Below are 20,680 nucleotides of genomic sequence, written 5' to 3' on the forward strand. Positions count from 1 at the left end.
TTGTCTTTCTTAAAATATTCTTGCTAATCAAATGTGTTGATTAAAACTAATATTATTATAAGGACTATTTTAGGAAAAATAAATAAATATCCTGACAAAGGGAGATGGAGATTTTATATTTAAGATCAAAATAAAAATCAAACAAACTCTTATATTAAGGATTGGAGATAGTATTATAATTTTTTAAATTATAAAGCATGAGGTATGTGAATCATTGATTGAATGATGGAATGTAGTTTTCCATTACAATTTGAACATCTGGGAATCCCAGATTTTTCATTTGTGTAGTTATGGCCGCGACAATCTGTTTCGCCACAGCTTATGCTAAGGCCTTCGTGAATGAAGGGGGAATTTATTGGCCGGCTCTTGCGGTACTTGTTCTCTATTTGGTTAAGCCGTTTAAGCTCCAATAAACCCGTTTGATGTAGTTTTTGCAATTAAAAAATTCCAATAGGGGTTCAATAATGAAATTTCTCCTATCTATCCTAGATAATAAGTATTAAACTAAAATTATATTTAAATATTAATAAGTGCTTATAATGATTATATTAAATTATATATCTCTTGTCTACTCTTATTCCTTTTTTTGGTAATTATATAAGTGATTTTAATAAATAAAATTCAAACATAATCAATATTCTCAAAGTAATTATAAGAAAAAGCAACAAAAAACCAAAAAAAACAATTAACAAACATTACTTCTAATTAGTAAATGCAAAAATGCAGGAACATTAAAAATTCTCCTTAGTGATTAACTTGAATACATTCCCCCCAACAGTTTTTTTTTTTTGGTTGTTGCTAAAGTGCTAATCTCTCGGGATACTGTCAGGTGCTGTAACAGGAACACCTAATAAATTTTTTTTATACATACCGTCCTAAGAATCGAACCCATAACACAGTGTTTAAAGTATTCGAGTTCTTTCTCTACTTGTGTTGGTCACTTTTTCCCCGTTTAATATATTAAAATAATCTCACAAGTCGCAAGTAATTGACATTCAACCCAAGAGTCTCGAAACAAGAACCTGGTAAGAGTCCAGCATCCAGTAATAGCTATCATTGCGTTTAATTAAAAATAAAACTAAATCTTTGACCTAACCCTAATACATGTTCGTTAAAACTGGATTCCAACATATTTATTTTAATTTGATACGTGGTATATAGGTCACATGGGTTTCGAGTAATTTGGATTGAGTCAAGCAAGTCACATGAGTATGAAAATTCTCCTAGCGCTGAACTATTTCAACCACGGGTGATAATATTCAATTTAAAACTACAAAAAAATAAAATTTCAATATTGATATATAAAATTTCCATTCAATTTTAAACATATAATTGAAACTACTATTCTGGACCCTTAATATAAGATTTAGTTAACTAATTTGAATATATTAAAAAAAATTAGTTAGGTTAGTTATTTGTAAAAGTAAGTATTATCTTCTCTAAAATACTCTTATTAATCAAGTGTATTAGTTAGAACTATTATTTGATAAAAACTTTAAACATGTGCAATTATAATAAAAATGATATTAAAAATGGACAAATGTGAAAGACAAAGAGAATTGTGATTTTATACTACATTTGATGCTTAGTATAAGAGTTCGTCTAACTTTTATTTTGATCATAAATATAAATTTCAATTCACTCTGTCTCTCATATTTATTCATTTTCTCTCAAAGCAGTCCTTGTAATAATAGTAATTTTAGCCATTACATTTGATTAAGATGGATATTTTGGAAAAAAACAACACCTATTATCACAATAATTAACTTAACTAACTAATTTTTTTTTAATTTACTCAAATTAGTCAACTAGATCTTATATTAAAGATTAGATTTAGTATCTATGACCGAATTGAAAGTCAAAACTAACTCTTATATTAAAAATAGGAGGTAGTATAATTTAACCACATCTTCATTTTTTTTGGGGGTCTGGGACATTTGTAATAAATATATTGAAATAGAATCAGTAATAATATGCAAAATGAATCGAATCATAAATCAGATGTTACTTTTTGCATCACATGGGATCACAATGCGATGAAGGGCCTAGACTGGGCTGTCACTTTCGAGATAGGGGTGGATGGAATTTTTTGGATATTGTTCTATGGGCCAAGTTAATTACATATTGGGTCAATCTGACGGCCACATTTGTCTTAATAGCCCAAAAGAAATTACAAAAAAAAAAAGGAATCGAAGTAATAAGCAGCTGGTGCATTTCGCGTCACGCGGCACGCAGGCTAAAACTTCAACCCCAAATTCTGATCTCAATTTTTGGCTATACACGCAATTTTCGCACTCTCGTTCTTCCTCACATTCTACTTGCAGCGCCGTGCGGTAGCGGCGGTGGAGACCATTCTGATTAACAGCTGACTTCGCATTCAACTTGTGCACAAGGTAAGTCCTCAGAAACCAATTTCGCCTTTTATTTATTTATTTATTTATCACTTCTTTCCATCTGATTGATGTTAGCTCCTAGAGACTTGCCCTTGCCTTTTAGATTTTGAGCCTTTTCTCTGATCTCCTTCTCTACCGTTCATTTCCTAGCATTTCGCTCTTGGGACTTCAACATGTTAGGGGAGGTGGTTTCGAATCATTGTGTGTGTTATATAACACGAAAATGTTGAGATTTTAGAGTTTTGATTTTGCACCCATAATCCAATTTGGCATTTTTAGTTCAATCTCTCTCTGTGAAAACTATAGGATGAGCTGTTGTTTTTAATCCAATGTTGTGATCAGACCTAGAGTACACCTCCATCGGCAGTCTAAGACTAGGTGTTCAGTTCAAATGGTTTTATGGAACAAATATTGCTGAAAGTCATTTATGCTTCATAATTGGAGGATATTCATTAGATTGTTGAATCCAATTTCAATGGTTTGGGATAATCATCTCTGGTAAAGAGCTCCTTCGTGTTCTTTTCGTGTTGCTGGCGATAGACATAAAAATAAATTCTTGCTCTATTTCTTCAAGGCCTAAATTTAACAAGAGTATATTTAAAATGTCATGTCCTGTTCTACTGAATAAAGTGTATGATAAACTCGTCTTGATCAGTCCTAGTTATGTCCTTCAATGTTACCAGTAAGCAGTTGAATTTAAATCAAATTTGGGGGACGAAAAAATAATCAATTTCAAGATAATTTCATTTTTAAGGATTATTTTATATTTGCTTTCCCTTGTTGGGACTCTGAGCTTTCTTTGCCTAATTTGCAGCACTGATGGCATCTAAGTTGCGGCAATTGCAATCCAAAGCTTGCCAAGCATCACAATTTGTAGTTAAGCGCGGGACCCCTTACTACAAGCAGTTGTTAGAGGAGAACAAGCAATACATTCAGGAGCCACCTACCGTGGAGAAATGCAACCTACTGGCAAAGCAATTATTTTATACTCGACTTGCTAGGTTATATTTCCTTCAAACTTGTCCTTGTTCTTTCAAAATGTTGCTCATGGCAGTTTTCACTTTATAAAATATTTTATATTGGGCCCTTTCTGGGGCAGAACTTATTGAGCTGAACTGTATAGTTGAATTTCTGTATGCGAATCTGGTCTTGCCTATGGTGTCTGCGGCTCATACAGTTATACTTTGCATTTGAAAACTTGTGCACTCTTATAGGAAGGCAGACAAAGGAAGTATATAGTCTTGTGATTAAGCATCTTAACTTGGCATTCAAACTGAATTTACCCCCTGTTCATCGAAGAGTTATGGGATGATGATCAATCTAGTTCTTCCTTTGTAATTAAATACTTTGATCCGGTCCAAGACATGCATATCTTGCCAATGCTGTGAGTGGCTTGCTCACTTATGGTGATTGATGTATTGTGCTTAGTTGTTACCTTTATATTGATGTCTTTTTAAAATTCACATGTCTAATATACTAAACCAGTTGCGTGCACTAAGTTGCAATCGTATACATAACTATATACTACATATTACAGTTGCGCTGCATGCTTGTTAATTAACCAGATCGACCGCCTACAAAAGTTTCCAAACCCAAGGAGAATGTACTGCTAATGGTCACTGGACATGAACATAGCTTGTTTGAGTTGAAGACTATATATAACTGCTTTTTATATTTCTTAATACCTGTTTCTTAGATTTTCTTCAGAAAATTTAGGGTCTCGAAAGAATATTTTATTTTTTGCCAAGTAACTACTCCTGGAGTCTAGAATGACAATGGAATTTCTAATTATTACCTCATAATTAACTCTGAAGATATAATTTTTGGATGCTAAAGGAAGAATACAATGGATACAATCATATGACTGGAATGTGTTTTAATTTAGACTCTTCAGTTATTCACTATCACTTCATGATGCCATTTTTAACGTTAATAATAATCTGTTAGCTTATGGTTTTTTACTTTGACTTTATGACTTGAATGAGATGCGCCTTGTAATGTGGTTGTGAGACTTAAAATATATGTTAATTGAAGCAAGTGCTGTTAGTAATAATACAATGTCAAAGCCACCACTTTGTCCTTTTCATCGTCATGCAAATGGTCTCTGCTTTCTTCTAATGAGTGTCTCTACAGCCTACACCCCGTGATATAACAATTTTATCTGCGTAATATCTCAATACTAGTATTGGATGCCCATATCATCTTCAAATCAGGCTTTCCTTTAAAAATATTATGTGCCATCACTATCATTAATGAATTAACCATGTGACGAGGCAATGGATTCTGAGAACCTGCAGTTCTGCTTTAGCCTCGAATGCCATTGTTACTTTTCAGTTGTAGACTTGTAGATTTACTATAAATCTAGCCGCTTCCACTTTTGTGTGCTTTGGCTGTCATAGCTAATGTGTATCAATTTCTTACAGCATTCCTGGTCGTTGCGAGTCATTTTGGAAGGAGCTTGATTATGTCAAGAACTTGTGGAAGAACAGACGAGAACTGAAGGTTGAAGATGCAGGTATTGCCGCTTTGTTTGGCCTGGAGTGCTTTGCTTGGTTTTGTGCCGGTGAAATTGTTGGAAGGGGGTTCACTTTTACGGGTTACTACGTTTGAGGAAAGAAAAATCTTTCTCTGGCCATTTATTATGGTGCATTCTACAAGCCGATTTTTGATTTTCTGGAATTTGATCTTTGACACACGAAAGTAACAAACTGGTGTTGAACTTAGATAAGGCTTAATAAGCCCATGTATTCGAAGCGGGATTAACCGTGCGTTGTTTTGCGATCAATTGGAAGGTAGTGCTGATCCTCCCTGCCATCAGTTTGAGTAACATATAAATAAACATGGCTTGGCGTTAAATCCATGTTTTAATTTTGATGATCTGGGCCATGATGAATTTCATTGTTAAGGACGAAAAATTCAAGTACTTTACTTGCAGGAACGAGTGTACAAATAGCCAATAACAATGCACTTTACGGGTTCGTTGATGCATTGTACCAGTACCACTTGGAGCAGCCGGACTTTTGGTTGGATGATGATTAGGCCACGATCGAGTGTATTCCCAATTTTATGTCGAATCCGGTTTATTAATAAATTATAAATTACGAGGTGTGAGAATCATTGATTGAAAGATGAATTGCAGTTTTCCATTACCATTCGAACATCTGTGAATCTAAGATATTCCGACCGTGTAGCTATGAAAGGGGATTCATTGGCCAGCTCTTATTGTAGCCACAAGATCAACGTTCAGATTTGATTTTATACAATTTTTTTTATCGTGGTATTACATTATTTATATCAAAATTTAGCCATGTAAATTTAATTAATTATTTTTAATCCAATAAAAGATTAAATTTGAACCATTCAGATATTGATAAAAAAAAAGCCAGCACCGCTGTGGTGTAGTGGCATGTTGGTTGCCCAGGGTGCAACAGGTCGCGGCTTCGATCAGCTTCGCAAGCACTGGCTTGCTCATTTCCCAAAAAAAAAAAAAAGATATTGATAAAAAGAGAAGAGGAAAAGAAAGAAGAGGATGGGAAGGGAAGGGAATGGGAGCTGTTGCTCTCCGATTGTCCGTACTTTCAGAAAGTTTCAGTTTTTTTCCTCATGTCCAGGTTTGGCATAATAAAAGCTGTACGTTTTAAAATAAACACGTTTGCCAAATCAATGTGTTTGGATGCTGCGAGAATGGGTCGCCGTCCATTTTTTATCGTTTGGTTAATCAGAAGGGTGTTCCCGTAATTTCGAAATCGCCTGCCTCCCTGTTAAGAGAATCGAGAGCGCGCAAATAGCAGATCACCCGGCGAGAGGAGCATTGGGCGACGAAGGCCCTGTTTGGTTTCTCTGAAAACGATCAGCGATGCTGCGCCTTAGCACTTCACGGGCCTCCGCGGCACTCGTCGTCTTTTTCATATTTCTCTTCGTCTTAGCCGAGTGCTCCTCTGATTCCAAACCCATTGTAAGTCTTCTATTTCATTCAATGAGGTTGATCGACGATCTCACCTCGCTCCCTTCATCTTCATCCGTTTTTCTTTTATTATGTAGAATAGAATTCATCATCTGTTTTGATGAACATGAAAAATGTGACCGTTTGCATGTTCCGAATGACAGGCCAATTGCAGCCGGCAATGCGTTGCCGAGAGATGTGATAGTAAGATAAAGCTATAATTCCTCTTGATATCTGTAGACTGTTCCTGTGTTGTTTAATTTCCATCGTTAATGGATAGACTTTGTTGTTTCTGAATTCATATAGATGTTTTCATCAATTATGGGAAATATTGCGGAGCCGGGTATACGGGCTGTCCTGGCGAGGCGCCGTGCGATGATCTCGATGCATGTTGCAGGAATCATGACGATTGCGTTGATAAATTTGGTATTTATCTCTCTTCATCATTTTGTTTTGGCTATTGCCGATCCTCATCTGCAACTAACAAAATCATGCAACGAGAGTATTTCACAGTTCATTCGTATGATTATAAACTATTCCAGATCCGTTTACACCGTCTTCCTATTTTCTGTATTGACAAAGTGGCGGCTTCCGTTTCCTGCCTTCATTATCAGGACCCTTTGGGAGCAGGAATTCAGTCTTTCATCCCTGCGCGGATCGCAGCATGTATCGTTCATTGATGTTTAGTTTTATTGAACTAATGAGTACTTTTATGTGATTCCTAGCTGTTATATATATCACCCTCATCAGTATTTTCTGTTATTTTGGATCAATATTTAACTGACAAAGTGCTTACTCCTAGGATTTCTTTCTTTAATTACATATTTAACGAGTATTATCATTTGAATTTTGATTATTGAGATTAATTTGCCTTTACAAGATTACTTGCAAACTAATAAAACACGCATCTTCCAGGTATGCTTCATTTGAAATGCCATAAGAGGTTGAGGAATTGCATGGCGAGAGTGCAGAAATCTGGGAAGCCTGGATTTTCCAAGACATGTCCCGTCAGTCAAGCTGCATCTACCATGATAAAGGGCTTAGATTTGGCCATCTTATTGGGTCGACTGGTTGACAAAAAGGGCCATTGAGGTGTAACTCACAAAACTTGAACCCTCTATATACACATATATAATCTCCCTCATGAAACAAGGAGAAGTTGAAAACATGTTAGCATACGAATATGTAACGTCAATTGATTAATGAAGCTTGCATCTTTCGATCATATTGAAAATTATCATCGTCTTGGTTTTTTAAAATGGTACATTCATCTTAACAGTCTTGTTACACCGATATGCTTTTGATAAATCTATTGGGTTGTTATTCCACCTCTGGTGTAACAAATCTATCCAAATAGTTGAATAATTCTTTATCCACGGAGTTCATATTAATTGGCAACTTGCGAGCGGAGTGTTTCTGCTCACGCTTTTAGGAGACACAAAAGTTGAATAATTTTTCACGCACTTAAGAGACCCAAAAGTTAAATAATTTTGCTCACACTCTGATAAATCTATTCTGTTGTTATTCGGTCCCTTTGATATTGCTGGAGTTCATTCATTTTGTTTGGCGTTCCCATCTTATTTCCTGGTCACACGAACTTGATTTTAAGAGTCAAAAACTCTGTGTTTTCCACATTTATATATAGATAGCGTGCGTGTATTATTAGGTTGAAAATTTAAAACTCATATTTATTTAATTATAGATAAGACAAGAAATGAAATTTTACCAATTATGGTTAGATTTTCTAATAAATACTGGTACTTAGGAAAATTAATTAATATGAATAAAATTTATAATAAACTACTATTCATAATTTATAAACAATTCATTTCATTTCATTTCGGAAATTCTTTGCATGACAAAAACCCGTCTAATCTTGACACTACACAGGAAAGGGATGGGGGAGTGCCGGCAGCATGTTATTACACAAGCTAGTCAACAAACTTATGTTTTTTTTAAAATATAAAAATTATGGAATGCACTTAACTGATTTGACGAAACAGGATTTACATTTTCATTGATTTGACGAAACAGGATTTACATTTTCATCTTTGCTAAAAGACTCTAATAAACTATTAAAATATGAGCATTACAAATAATAATGTAAAAAACTAAAAAAGAATTGTGATTTCATGGGGTGCGCGGAATATGTTTCTTCCATTTCTTTCATAGAATTGAAAGGTTCAAGAATTAAATCGTCGCTCCAATGCACGAATCGTTTCTAAGTTGATGACAAGAGGATGTTTGGTGACTGCTGAATTAATTGCAATGCTAGCTAATACAGGAATCCTAGTAAGACGAAGATTTTTTTTTGGGGCCAAAAAGACGAACACGTTAAATAGAAGCTTCAAGCCGGCAAAATGGTGTGAATTATTACCCTTATTGGCTAACATTTATTGTCTACCAGCTTTAAACTCATTTTCTGAATAGAAGTAACTAAAATGGTATATAGCCAAAATGTTATATATGGCTTTATTGGTGGTGATTTTGCGAGGAAGGTTTTTAAATTGTAAGAAATGTTATGTTGGGTATGTTGGAAATGAAAATAATTTAAGTACGTGTCCGGCAAAACTGCATCAAAGTTGGCGGTTTCAGGCATCACTATAAATTTATTAAATCGTTTTGAATTTCTATCACATATTATATATTTCAATATATTTTAAATATGATAAAATTATTTCTTTCTTATATCATTTTGTATAAAAAAGTTATTAATAATCTTATTGTATTTTTTAATTATTATTAATAATCAAGAGGAATTTATTTTAACAAAATATAAATAAGTTTTCTAAGAAATTATCTTTCTATTTTCAGTATATACATAATGATGACATGAATGCGACGGAATAGAATTAGCGACGGAATTAGTGACAAAAACTTCTGTGACAAACAATTTAGCGATGAAAATTTCCGACGGAAAAAATTCCGTCTCTAATTCCGTCGCTAAATATTTACTGATGGATTTTCTGACAGATTAGCGACGGAATTTAGCGACGAACAGAAATTCCGTCGCTAAGCGACGGAAAAATTTTGTCGCTAATCCGTTGAAAAAATTAGTGACGAAATTTCCGTCGCAATTCCGTTAAAAATTAGTTACGGAATTTGTTTCCGTCGCAAATTCCGTCACTAATCAGTTGTTTTTTGTAGTGCATATAGGTTTTGAAGAATAAGAGTGAAGCCTAACTGAAGCAGCTCAAGAGGGAATTGGCCGAATTGTTTAATTGAGGCAGGACACGAGCGGACAGCCAGAATCCGGGTAATATTATTTCTATATCAGACAAATTAAATTCATGTTTCGTCTCCAATATCATTAATTACTTGGAGGTGCGATGGTCTAGAAATCCTATAAACTTGGCTGCCTCAACCTCAGCTCCACGCAGTTTTAAGTTCAGTTTGAAATCCATATGCCGGCGTCCAAACTCGAAGCACTCTATAAAGCTACTTGAATAAGGAAATTGAAATCTTGTATGCCTTTATTAGTTTTATAAATAGCTCAGAAATGGGCTAAAGTAATATCCCTGCAACTATAAGCACTATATCAGAAGAATGTATAACACATTACGTACATATGTTAATTTTGGCTGGCTACAGAGTAGAAACTGGACCTGGGCGCATCCCTCCGTATAAATATAAGGGGAGTGACATGCCGGATTAAGGTTTGGAGCGATCTACGGAGTGCGCTCATACAAAGATACACCTATACCAATGGCGATTCACACTAAGCTAATTCTTCTAATATTGGATAATCTGGCCAAAGAAATAACTTTATAGGCATGGTTCCTTTTATCAAATGCGTTGACCATATGCTTTTCTGAAAAGTTCACTGCATGTTGCTAATAAACACAATTAATTGATCATGCAGCTTAATTAAAGAGTTTATTTCATTATGCTGAGCTTGTCCCTATGTTCTCCAGAACCTGCCCCACTCATCTGAGGGAAGCACCTGATATCAGGCACTGGGAGTCAAGAAATGGATTATTGTAGATATATTCATATTCTGAAAACAAAGTTCTTCTGGTGAGGCATGCAAAATTGGAAGATGGAATTATTGAAGGATGCCACTTCTGTTGCACGGGCAGCTGCAGAACTTTCAAACCGTGAGGGACTATTCAACTGGATCACAGTACATTTGTTTACCACAAGACTTCGACAAAACTTATTCTTCTGAGCCTGCAAGAGAAAGAAGGGGGGGGGGGTTTGTTCCATCAATATTTAATAATGTGTCAAGCGAGAGAACTGGTAAAATTATACTGTGTCCTTAATTTTTTAGTCAAAATATGCTTAGCTTATATTTTTATAAATAATCGTATAATTTTCGAAACATGCCAATTATATGATTTCTTTTAATTGTTTAGATGATCACTTTAATAGAAATTTCCCATAAACTTTTTTTAAAAATTTGTTTGAAATGTTAGCCACTTTAGTTTTAAAAATACTCAGAAACGCCATGAACTGGCCCACTTTGCTCAGGTCCAATTCTCAGATGACATTCACCCTCTCACTTGCGCAAAAGTGGGGTTCCCTTTTCTATTTTTTTAATCAGGTAATTTGATTTCCAAGCTGTCAGCATAGATTTTTCCCAACATTCTGATGGATTTAACAGCATTAGGTCCATCTCAGTTAGATTAATACAGTTTAGGCACACGTCTTTTTTAGTATTTTCCAAACAAAAGTAATGTTTTAAATGAAGCAAATAAAAGGGATTAAAAGCTAAGAAAATAAATAATTATAAGAACCACAAACAAGACACGATTGAAGTATAGGAATTTAGAATAGCATTTGTTTCTTTATTTAATTAATTAAGGAATTATAAGGCGTGAGTTATTTCAAGTTTAAAGAAAAAAAAGTTGTTTTGAAATAAAAACCTCTAAAAATCAAGTTGTTCTGAGTTACAATTTAAGTATTAAATAATAATTGAGAAAAAACTCGGAAGACAAAAACTTGTATTCTGCAAAAGATATCAACCAGTGCTTTAATTTCATATACAAAGTTCAATATTTATCAAGCCCTCACATTATTTTCAACTCTAATCTAAAGAAGAGGGGAAAATCGGATTATTTGTGATCGAGCACATTCAATAAAATCCAGATTAAAATAACCAATACCAATCAAATAAATGAGCGAGCTTTTTAGAAAAAGGGGGAAAAAAGATAGAGAAACAAATCAAGTGGGAGGCTGCCACATAGATGAATGTGGAAGCAGCTGGGGAAAGAAGCGTGAGGAGGGATTAAAATGAAAATGGATCAGAAAAGACGGGAAATACCAGATAAAAGCCAGTTAAGGCGAGGGGCATTTCAGTAAAATCTGAATACGGACAAGCAGTCCCAACGGACCCAAGCCGAGTGGGAGTGATCTGAGATAATAAGGCCAAAGACGCCCCACATGACCTGGCACACTCCCCCACCCTCTTACGCAATACCCTCCCTCTTTTGCTATAAAACTACATCCCTCCTCCCACACACCATTACTCGCAGAACGCCCTTCACCTCCACCTCCACCTCCACCTTCACCTTGGTATGCCCCCTTCCCTTCTAATTCTCTCTGTTTTCTTATCTCTTTTACTTCCCCAGTTTCTCTCTTCTCTCTTTCTGCTTCTTCGCTCTCCCTTGTCTTCCAGCCACGTATCTTTAGAAGGTCTCCATATCTCTGGAGCTTTAAAGCTGTGTGTGTGTACGTCCCAGAGCCTTTTCAGTTTATGTCATGTTCTACAGAATTTGGCATTTTTCAGTTTTTTTTATTCCAGACTGTTTATGCATGTCGTTTTCTTCTTCTTTCATTCATTAAGTGGTGCGTTGTAAATTTACGTTATGTTTCGCTCGCGTAGACAGCGAGGGGGGGCCATTTTCTGGGAACGAAGGTCTCTTCCTGTTCTTCGCTTTGCGATTTCACATAATGACAGGATCACATCGAAGCCTTGAATATTAATTGTTTCCAGAAACTCCAGCGCAGCTGTCCTTGATTTTAAAAGTGTGTTCATGGATGATGATGAAGATCGTGAATTGAGTTTGCGAGCTTCGTTTGAATTGAACATCACTGGCTTTGACCTGGCTCGATCTTCTTTCTGCTCGCTCCATTTCATGGTTCATTCATGGTGGCACAAACAAACCGTTTTGCTGCATTAAAAATTCTGTCGTTTCTTCCGAAATTTCTTAATGTGTTTGGTTGCAAAGAAAATAGTGAAGGAGACTAATAATACCTCTCTTCCACTGATAATTTTGTCTGTTAGCAGCCGGGGATGTGACTAACTCGACCCGGCGCATGTTACCAGTTTCCTTTTGGCCAATAACAAGCAAAACACATACACGAAGATCGATGGTCTTAATTAACTTTCTTGTTACCATTTTGCCCTTTCTGTATATGCAAGACAAAGATTCCTTTACTTTAGCTTGTAACAGCCATGCATGCTTTTCTTGCTTGAGGCAGAGTGACTCCTCGGACAACATGAATGAAGAACATATCATCACTGTCTGTCCTGAACAAGTCTCGACACAAACGACCCCATTGAGGTCTTCGACTTCCTCAAACGACGTCGTCATTTCAGTGGACGAAATCAGTATATCCATGGAAGACGCAGCAAATGCTACGTATCTGGAGGCAGCAGCAATGTCATCCGGAGAGACGAGACAGTGCCGATTTTGTCATGGGGAAGACCTTCTGAGACGCCTGGAAGCACCCTGCGGTTGCAGTGGCACTCTGCGGGTATACATAAAAACTTCATCCTATATCGATAATCTATTTATACGCATATGTGTGTGTGTGTGGTCTATAGTTTACTTCAATATGTTATTGGTCGCCATATAGCTTATATTAAATATAATTACTACTTCTTCCTCCTCCTCCTCAGATTCAGATCATGCAATTAAATGACCAGTAGTATCTAATCTAAGATTAGCGAATTAATTAACTAGGATATCAAATTGAAAGCTCATATAATTACATTTTGCAATTAATGTTGTCAAATATGCTTGACCGGAAAACTGACTGGAATTCCTTCTCTACCTCTCTTCACGGCATGCCACATAAAGTACGCCCACAGGAGTTGCACCACTGCTTGGTGCAACACCAAGGGCAGCATCGTGTGCGAGATTTGCGAGCTGGTACGTACGCAGAGCCCCTTTGCTGCCACTTATTCATGAATTCGTACTTTTCTGTGTTCGCGCGATTGTGGACATATACACAGCTGAATTAGAGTCCCCTTCACAGTACACACTTCAACATATACTACGCTTTCGCTTGAGATTTCGCATTCCAATCATCATATTTTATAGGCTCGATTAATATTATTTGCTGCGTAACTTAAATTAGTCTTTACATGATTTGGAATATGTTTATTTAATGTGCGCGCGCGCAGCCCTACGGGCCTGATTATGCAGTGACAGAAGAATCATCAACCAACACGAGGCAAGTCCTAGCCCTCTATATATATGTTTTCTCTCAATCTGTGTGTGTGTGTGTGTGTGTGTGTAAACTTGTCTGTATCTTTTATGATATTGGCAGAGTGGTGATGGAGAGTGAGAGTTCGATGAGTACTCCTACCACCATTACGCAAGTGCAATCCCCTCTGCAGCAACCAGATCAGCAGAGGGCAGCTTCTCTTGCTCGGTGGGCCAACCTGATGGTTCCCTGTCGTGGCTTACTCTACGCCACCTTGCTCGTCCTCGTAATACCTCATACTTAGCTTCAAACTCTTTCATTTCAAAGTCAACAATCGGCCCGCGGCAATGTTCTCAGTTGCGAAAACAAACTAGTTTACCGAAATTTATTAGTTCCTGGGTCGCTCGGGTAGGTTTTCAATATTGGTTATAAAGTTTTGCCTCTGCGTATGGCTGGTGCAGTTTCTGCTGGCGCTGATAGTGAATGATGTCTTCTCCTTCACCAAGACAACCAAAAAGGAGCCAAAGAAAGCCTTCAATGTCATGTTCGTGGTAAGAGGATTATACTGTGTGTGTCTGCTTATAGCTGACACTAGAATAATGGTTTTTGATCATATGATCTCTAAGAAATTAACTAACTAGTTCAAATCTGGTGACAGGTTATTATGATGCTGCTCGCACCCTTCTCTCTCCTGTCATGCTTTTACGAATGCCGGTAAGTTGGTTAATCGATAATTAGTTGCAGCCATGACCTTTTAGTTCAGTACTCCATTATTAGATTACGCTTTTCAATATATATAGCAATATCATAAAGCTTTTCTTATGAATTTTGTGAACTGACATAGAGCTATGATCCAAGAGCACTTCGCGGAAAGGAATCGGAGAGCTGCGGCGGCGGGACAAGTTCGAGCATCTAGAATCTGAGAGAACCAGCTTCCAATTTTATTTCCTTTGTTTTATTGTGCGTTTTATAATATATATGAATAAGAACCTGCAGGTCTTCGTGCTGTTTAATTTGTCTACCCGTATGTAGTAAAACCTATTGATGCTGCTTATGAGACATTGCATGTATCTGTCTAATCTCTGCACTGCTCTTTCCCTGTCCTAAGCCCATGCCATAGTCGCAAACAACTTAAATCCAACAGCCCAAACGAGTTGTCCAGGTAAGAAAAAAAATTCCATGTCCAGACTAACTGGTTAATTTACATACGAGTGTCTGTCTTAGGAATTGGCAATTAGCAACCTATTCCTTTGACGCCAGACCTTTTTGTGATGAGCGTGAATCTAAAAAGAGAGATTAATTTCAAAAGACCAACCTTTCGGAAGAAAAAGCTTCTTAAACTTACTAACCTCACATCCAATGTTCCCATGTCCCAAAATGGACCGCCGTCTCACGATATCTCCTAGACATATAACTTATTTAAACATCCAATTCATATCCCTTGTATTACTGTTTCATGATATATATACCCACAAACACGAAAATTACTTTTTAATACTATATATATGATTTATTATCTGCATCTGACATTAATGAAGCTCATAAATTATTGAATTGTTTGATACCTTCATTATTTTCGAAATGAACAGTCATTTAAATTCATTAATTTAGTTTCTATCTTTTTGGCCACTTATTAATTTAGTAGTAGTATAGTAGTTGGTTTTACCTTTTTTTTTTTTGGGTACCAAAAGGAGCTTAGCTCAGAACTAAACACTAATTGTATGGGGAGTCATTACTCCCTCACGGTCATTCTTCATCAGTCTCAGGATCTCTTCCGGAGGTTGGCTCCAAACCCGTACGTACCTGTGTGGTTTGTTTCCTTCCCATTGAGGCTAGTTTATCTGCACAATAATTTCCTTCTTTGTAGACGTGCTTCAATCTAATCGACCAGTCCCTTGCAAGCAGTTCTCGAATTCTTAGACACAGATTTTGGCAGTCCTCTAGCATCTCCTTCTTTTCCATGGCCGTAATTAACTCAAGAGAGTCACTTTCCACTTCGATCAGCTTGAATCCCAGGTCCCAGCACAGTTTCAGTCCCTCATACAGTCCTATTGCTTCTGTCTCTAGAGCTTCGACCCAACAGAGCCTCATAGAGAAGCCACTTAGCCATTCTCCACAATCTTCTCCTATGATACCTCCACACCCAGCATCATTTCTCGCCATCCACTACCCATCCACATTCAGTTTGCACCAGTTCATCGGAGGAGGCAACCAGACTACTTGAATCTCTCGGGTCCCCCTATCTGTGCATGTATTTCCATCCCATCGCTGGCTGTAGTATTCCAGGAACTGAGTGATTAAGGAGGGCGCATTATGTGGCGTTTCATAATTCTCTTCATGTGTACTCAGGTTCCGCCACTTCCAAGCATACCAACATCCTACTGCGAAGATTTCCGGTCCCCAGCGTTCCTCTTGCTTTCTTCTTCCTGGTTTCAAGCTGTGCAGTATCCAATTCCTCAAGGATTTGGAGAAAAAGGATTGCCAATGCTTCTGCGGAACAAGTCTTTTCCATATATGTGTTCTTTGAAAGGAGAGATGGTGTTACCTTTTTGGTACAGAAAAGTTGTCTCATTCTTCCTTATTGATATGTCGTCAAAATGTTTTATTCCGCCAATTTTTTTTTAACTAGGTAAATTTTTTAGGAAAAAAATTTTAAAAAGTTTCTTATGTAATTTTGTTTAAATTAGCTCATTGGTCACAATCCCAATTCCTCGTTAAATCATAAGTGTTTAAACCCTAAAATTCTACCTATAAGTCATTTTACCCTAACTATATATTTAAGCTTAATTTAGGTGACTTGTAGTACGTTGACACTCACAAATCACAATTTTTTGACACTCACAAATCACAATTTTAAGTTTGCGTCCATCAATTGAACTAAAATGTAAAATAATTCATTTTTATAAATTTTAAATGAATTTTTGTCCCATAAAAAGTCTATATCGTCAGGGAAAAAAAATGTTTGTCACGAGCGATTGAACTAAGAGAAGGTAGTAATAAACAAGCGGGCCGCATTGAAAGCCCTGAGGTAACTTGTTGGGAAGCTAGGCCTGCAGCCGCAAGGTCCATGTCTGGGCGCCATGTAAAAGTATCCATACTTCATTTTTTCCCCTTTCCACAGTCCAATTGCCACTTAGTTAATGCGTTATCGCAAGTACAAAACTCACGCAATATGATCCTATGGAAGAAACTCAAGTCATCACTGCTACTAATATAACTTGTAAATGACAACGTGGCGTGGCAGCCATTAGAAGTGCACCAACATTACACATACTACCCAGTGTCGTTAGGACACACTGGATCAGCAGTAATTAATTAATGACCGAAGAGGTACAAATAATTTATACGAGAGAGGATAAAGTTCAAGGGCATTTGGGTCCTCCCTCCTTGGTCTTCCAGTTATTGTAGCAAGGGCACACAGCTTTGTTGCCATAATAGCCAGGAGGCACACACAGGCATTTCCTGCAGCACTTCTGACAGAAAAACATGCACGCTTTGTGGTACTGTGTCTTCTTGCACCTCCTTGAGCATTCTGATGGGCATTCTGCTCTCCCGTTTCATTGTTATACTCACACTCTTAATCATATATATACATATAGGCAAAAAAAAACACAGGACATTAGTGAAGCAAAAAACTTAACTAACTTACCGGAGCTCTTGAGACTGCCCGGTCCAAATTTTTTCTGCAAGCAGAACACTAGGTCAAAACTTACCCTCATCATCATCAAGAAAACGAAGAATGGAAGTGGAGTGGATAACTAGTGAGGGTACGTTAATTACCTTGTCTTCGTAGTGGTGGCCTCCGTGCCCATGAGAAGCCATGACCTGCATAAGTAGTAATATATGAGGGACCATCCCACCATTGAATCTCTAGCAGTAATTAACATCCAGATCTGAACAAAAGAGTAAAAGGTGGCGCTTTTTATGTGTATATTAGTTTAATGTACGAGAGTAGCTAGAGATAGAGAGAGACTAAACCATTGTTTGAAGCATGGAAATGAGCACGAGGACCAATATGAGCGCTGCGAGAAACCTAGCCATGATCACCTTCAGGAAGGGGAGCTGAAATTTGACGGAATCAGAGAGAAGGCAAAATGGAGGGAGAGCATCAATCTGATCGGAGGTGTATGGTGTGTGTGTGTGTGTGTGGAAGTCAGAAGTTATCGGGCATCCTCATGGACAGGGAAGGTGTTGAGTTTAACATTTTGTGAGAGGTATAAATAGAGTGAGTGAGTGGTGTGGGATCATAACTGAAGAAAGATGGCTTCTACTTCGATCGTACGGCCATGAGCATATCATTCCATCGAACTTTACCTGACCGGCCATTGAAGACATCTGTTTGGCCGTTGCATTGAAGGCACATTGAAATAGGTTAGTTAAGCAGTTGGGGATAAGCAGGCAACTGAATATTGAAAAGGGAGAGGATAACAGTTTAAAATGAGTCTCATCCTAAATTTTTAATTTGATTTTCAGACAATTCTAACCTTATAATTTTAATTTTTTTGTGCTTTACTGCTGTCTCCAGTCCTTTATATAAAAGTCAGTTAACTAACTTAAGTAAATTAAAAAGATTAGTTAAGTTAGTTATTCAAATAAACAAGTATTTTTTTCTAAAATATCCTTACTAATCATATGTATTAGCTAGAACTATCATTTGATGAAATCTTTATCATGTATGCTACTACTACGAGGACTATTCTGAGAAAAAAATGAACATATATGAAACAAAATATATTGGAGTCTTATATTTAGGAACAAATTAAATTTCAAATTAGTTTTTATACAAAGTATTGGAGATAGTATAACGTAAGTTCTTTTTATTTGGAAAATAGAAAAAGAAGGTGAGAGGTAGATTGAAGAAGATGGGAGAAGTTAAAAGGAATGAGATGTTTGCAAAAGAAAGAATGGCGGTACATGTGAAGAATGAGAGTCCGGGAAAACAGGTTAGATATGGAGAGGGTGATGGATATTAATGGGGTTGGGCTCTCATTAAATGCAAACCCATTCAATTCCCAAATTTGCTTGCCAAACCCCATCTCTGTGTATTAAATACCTTACCTTCCCAAACTCAACTTAAATGTGTTCACAAACCTGTGCTTTTTCTGCATTTAATTCCCATCCTTCCCTTTCTTACACATCCCAAAACTCCTTCTCCTTTTTTCTTTATTTTTTTTTCCCCCAGGATAACCCAAGGAGAAGGTGCCCAACTGCCCATCCGACCCTCAAATCTATCTATCCATTTCAAAAGATGATTGTTGCCCACGGCCCACATCTATTACCCAATAACACAACCAAAGCCCAACCAGCCAACTTTTCAGGCCCCATTCCACCTCCAAGAAAGGCAAATCAAGATTCGTCCATTCTATAATGGACCCACAGCCGAAAAGGGCAATTAAGAAGATGGCGACATCTATATCAAATGTTTATAATATTGAAACCGAACTACAATGTGACATGAAATTGCGTATCAAGTAACGGAGCTGTGTGCTGTCTTAATCGGAGATTACGGGGCGGTGCTATGGAGAGGACAATAATTCAGGTGGTTAGGCCGCATCCGCCACACTGCTCACAACTTCTAAGCAATCTCCTGTATCGCCCATAGGAAGCATGTCTATATACGTGTTTTATATTATACAAAAGAGGTTTTACAATTAGAACTGGAGGTAGTATAATGAAATTGCCTGTGAGTGTAGTGACATTATTGCCCTCCTTATTACTTTGTTTCTCTCTGGATTATGATTTCTTTTTTGGGGGGGGGCCCCTCTAGATTATGAGCTTCTGGTTGGACTTTTTTTTTTCTGAGGAAGAGGAGAGACGCGTGTAGGCCCAGAAAATCGTCATTTTGGGATGCCAACTTTGTGAAACGGCGTGGGGTTGAGATTTGTCAGACGCCATTATTGTGGACATGACATGATGAATGAAGCTGCCGAGATATTTGGAGGCCTGTTTCACCCTTCGCGGGCCTCTCCTTCTTCCCTCGCCTTACTGCGCCCGCAAAAATTAACTCACCCAAATGCTCACAAATATTTACCTCACTTGCGGGCTTCTATCAACAAACCCAATAAAGTGTTTGTCTCGAGATGGCCAGCTCACCGGAATGATTAATTCAGACCAGCAATTGATGCCCCCTTGTTCCATGGTTAATTGCTCCCGTTGTTAACAATATGACTTCTAATTATTTCACAGAAATTGAGAAAAGTTGTTAGAAGTATATCCTTAAAATGATCAAAAGTTGTTACTACTTTCCAAGACTACCTTCCTATGGAAACCAAAGTATCTAATTAATTATTTTTACTTTCCTTTTATATAATCTCTCTCCACGATACAATAATAAATAAGGGAGTTGTGAGTTATAATCAGTGGTTTCTTTTAAACTATTGTGAAGTGTTTTCTTTCTTTTTTTTGGGGGGGGGGGGGGGGGGGGTTTGCACAACGATTGTGAAGTGTGGTGTCGTCTGTTAGGGAACGTAAAGAGATCCGCCGAAACTTGCAACAGAATTCAAATGGTCTCAATTATCCTTTTGGGGAAGCAGGGGAATTCTGGCAATTCGGGAGACAAAGAAATGAAAATCGTTGGCAAAAAAAAAAAAAAAGAAACAAGAAGACATGAAAATCGGGTAATGGAGGTTAGATAACATGATTCAATATGGGTGGCAATAAATGAGCTGTTATGGGTCATGTGCGGACTATGATGACCAAAATTCGGAGGCCAATCATCTCCCTTAGAAATTCCAAAACAATCATACGACGAATTAAGGACCGTCTCCAATGACGCATCCTGTATGGTAAACTGCCATGCCAATTTTGAATGAAGTAGCAGCACACACCAATATGGTCCCCTAAATGGTACTAACATTAACTCTCTTTCTATGTACTTTCCGATCCTTAATATAAGACCCATTTAACTAATTTAATTAGATTAAGAAAGTTATATAAGTTAGTTAATTATAAGAAAAGTGACATGTTTTTT

At 37.1% G+C, this 20,680-nt stretch overlaps 3 protein-coding genes across 4 annotated transcripts; 2 read left to right on the forward strand and 1 right to left on the reverse strand.

The window, feature by feature from the left end:
• Window positions 1-2,214: 2,214 nt before the first annotated feature.
• LOC114737859 (uncharacterized) lies at window positions 2,215-5,267 on the forward strand. The gene is made up of 3 exons (XM_028925842.1): window positions 2,215-2,393; window positions 3,208-3,394; window positions 4,817-5,267. Exons 2-3 carry the CDS (start codon window positions 3,213-3,215, stop codon window positions 5,001-5,003), a joined length of 369 nt encoding a protein of 122 aa, XP_028781675.1. The 5' UTR covers window positions 2,215-2,393; window positions 3,208-3,212; the 3' UTR covers window positions 5,004-5,267.
• Window positions 5,268-6,249: 982 nt separating this feature from the next.
• On the forward strand, window positions 6,250-7,427 carry LOC114737860 (probable phospholipase A2 homolog 1). The gene is made up of 4 exons (XM_028925844.1): window positions 6,250-6,348; window positions 6,501-6,540; window positions 6,643-6,762; window positions 7,252-7,427. Exons 1-4 carry the CDS (start codon window positions 6,250-6,252, stop codon window positions 7,425-7,427), a joined length of 435 nt encoding a protein of 144 aa, XP_028781677.1.
• Window positions 7,428-16,943: 9,516 nt separating this feature from the next.
• Window positions 16,944-17,869, reverse strand: LOC114737861 (gibberellin-regulated protein 4-like). Of its 2 annotated transcripts, none has more exons than XM_028925846.1 (4): window positions 17,689-17,869; window positions 17,491-17,535; window positions 17,360-17,393; window positions 16,944-17,254 (listed from the first exon to the last, which is right to left on the reverse strand). In XM_028925846.1, exons 1-4 carry the CDS (start codon window positions 17,749-17,751, stop codon window positions 17,073-17,075), a joined length of 324 nt encoding a protein of 107 aa, XP_028781679.1. In that variant the 5' UTR covers window positions 17,752-17,869; the 3' UTR covers window positions 16,944-17,072. The 2 variants fall into 2 exon arrangements, with proteins under 2 accessions (XP_028781679.1, XP_028781678.1); XM_028925845.1 differs by having other exon boundaries at window positions 17,491-17,603; window positions 17,689-17,763.
• Between the last annotated feature and the right edge of the window lie 2,811 nt (window positions 17,870-20,680).

The sequence above is a fragment of the Neltuma alba genome, unplaced genomic scaffold, assembly GCF_004799145.2.
Source record: "Neltuma alba isolate B1F8T4 unplaced genomic scaffold, ASM479914v2 tig00013505_pilon, whole genome shotgun sequence".
Classification (NCBI taxonomy): Eukaryota; Viridiplantae; Streptophyta; class Magnoliopsida; order Fabales; family Fabaceae; genus Neltuma; species Neltuma alba.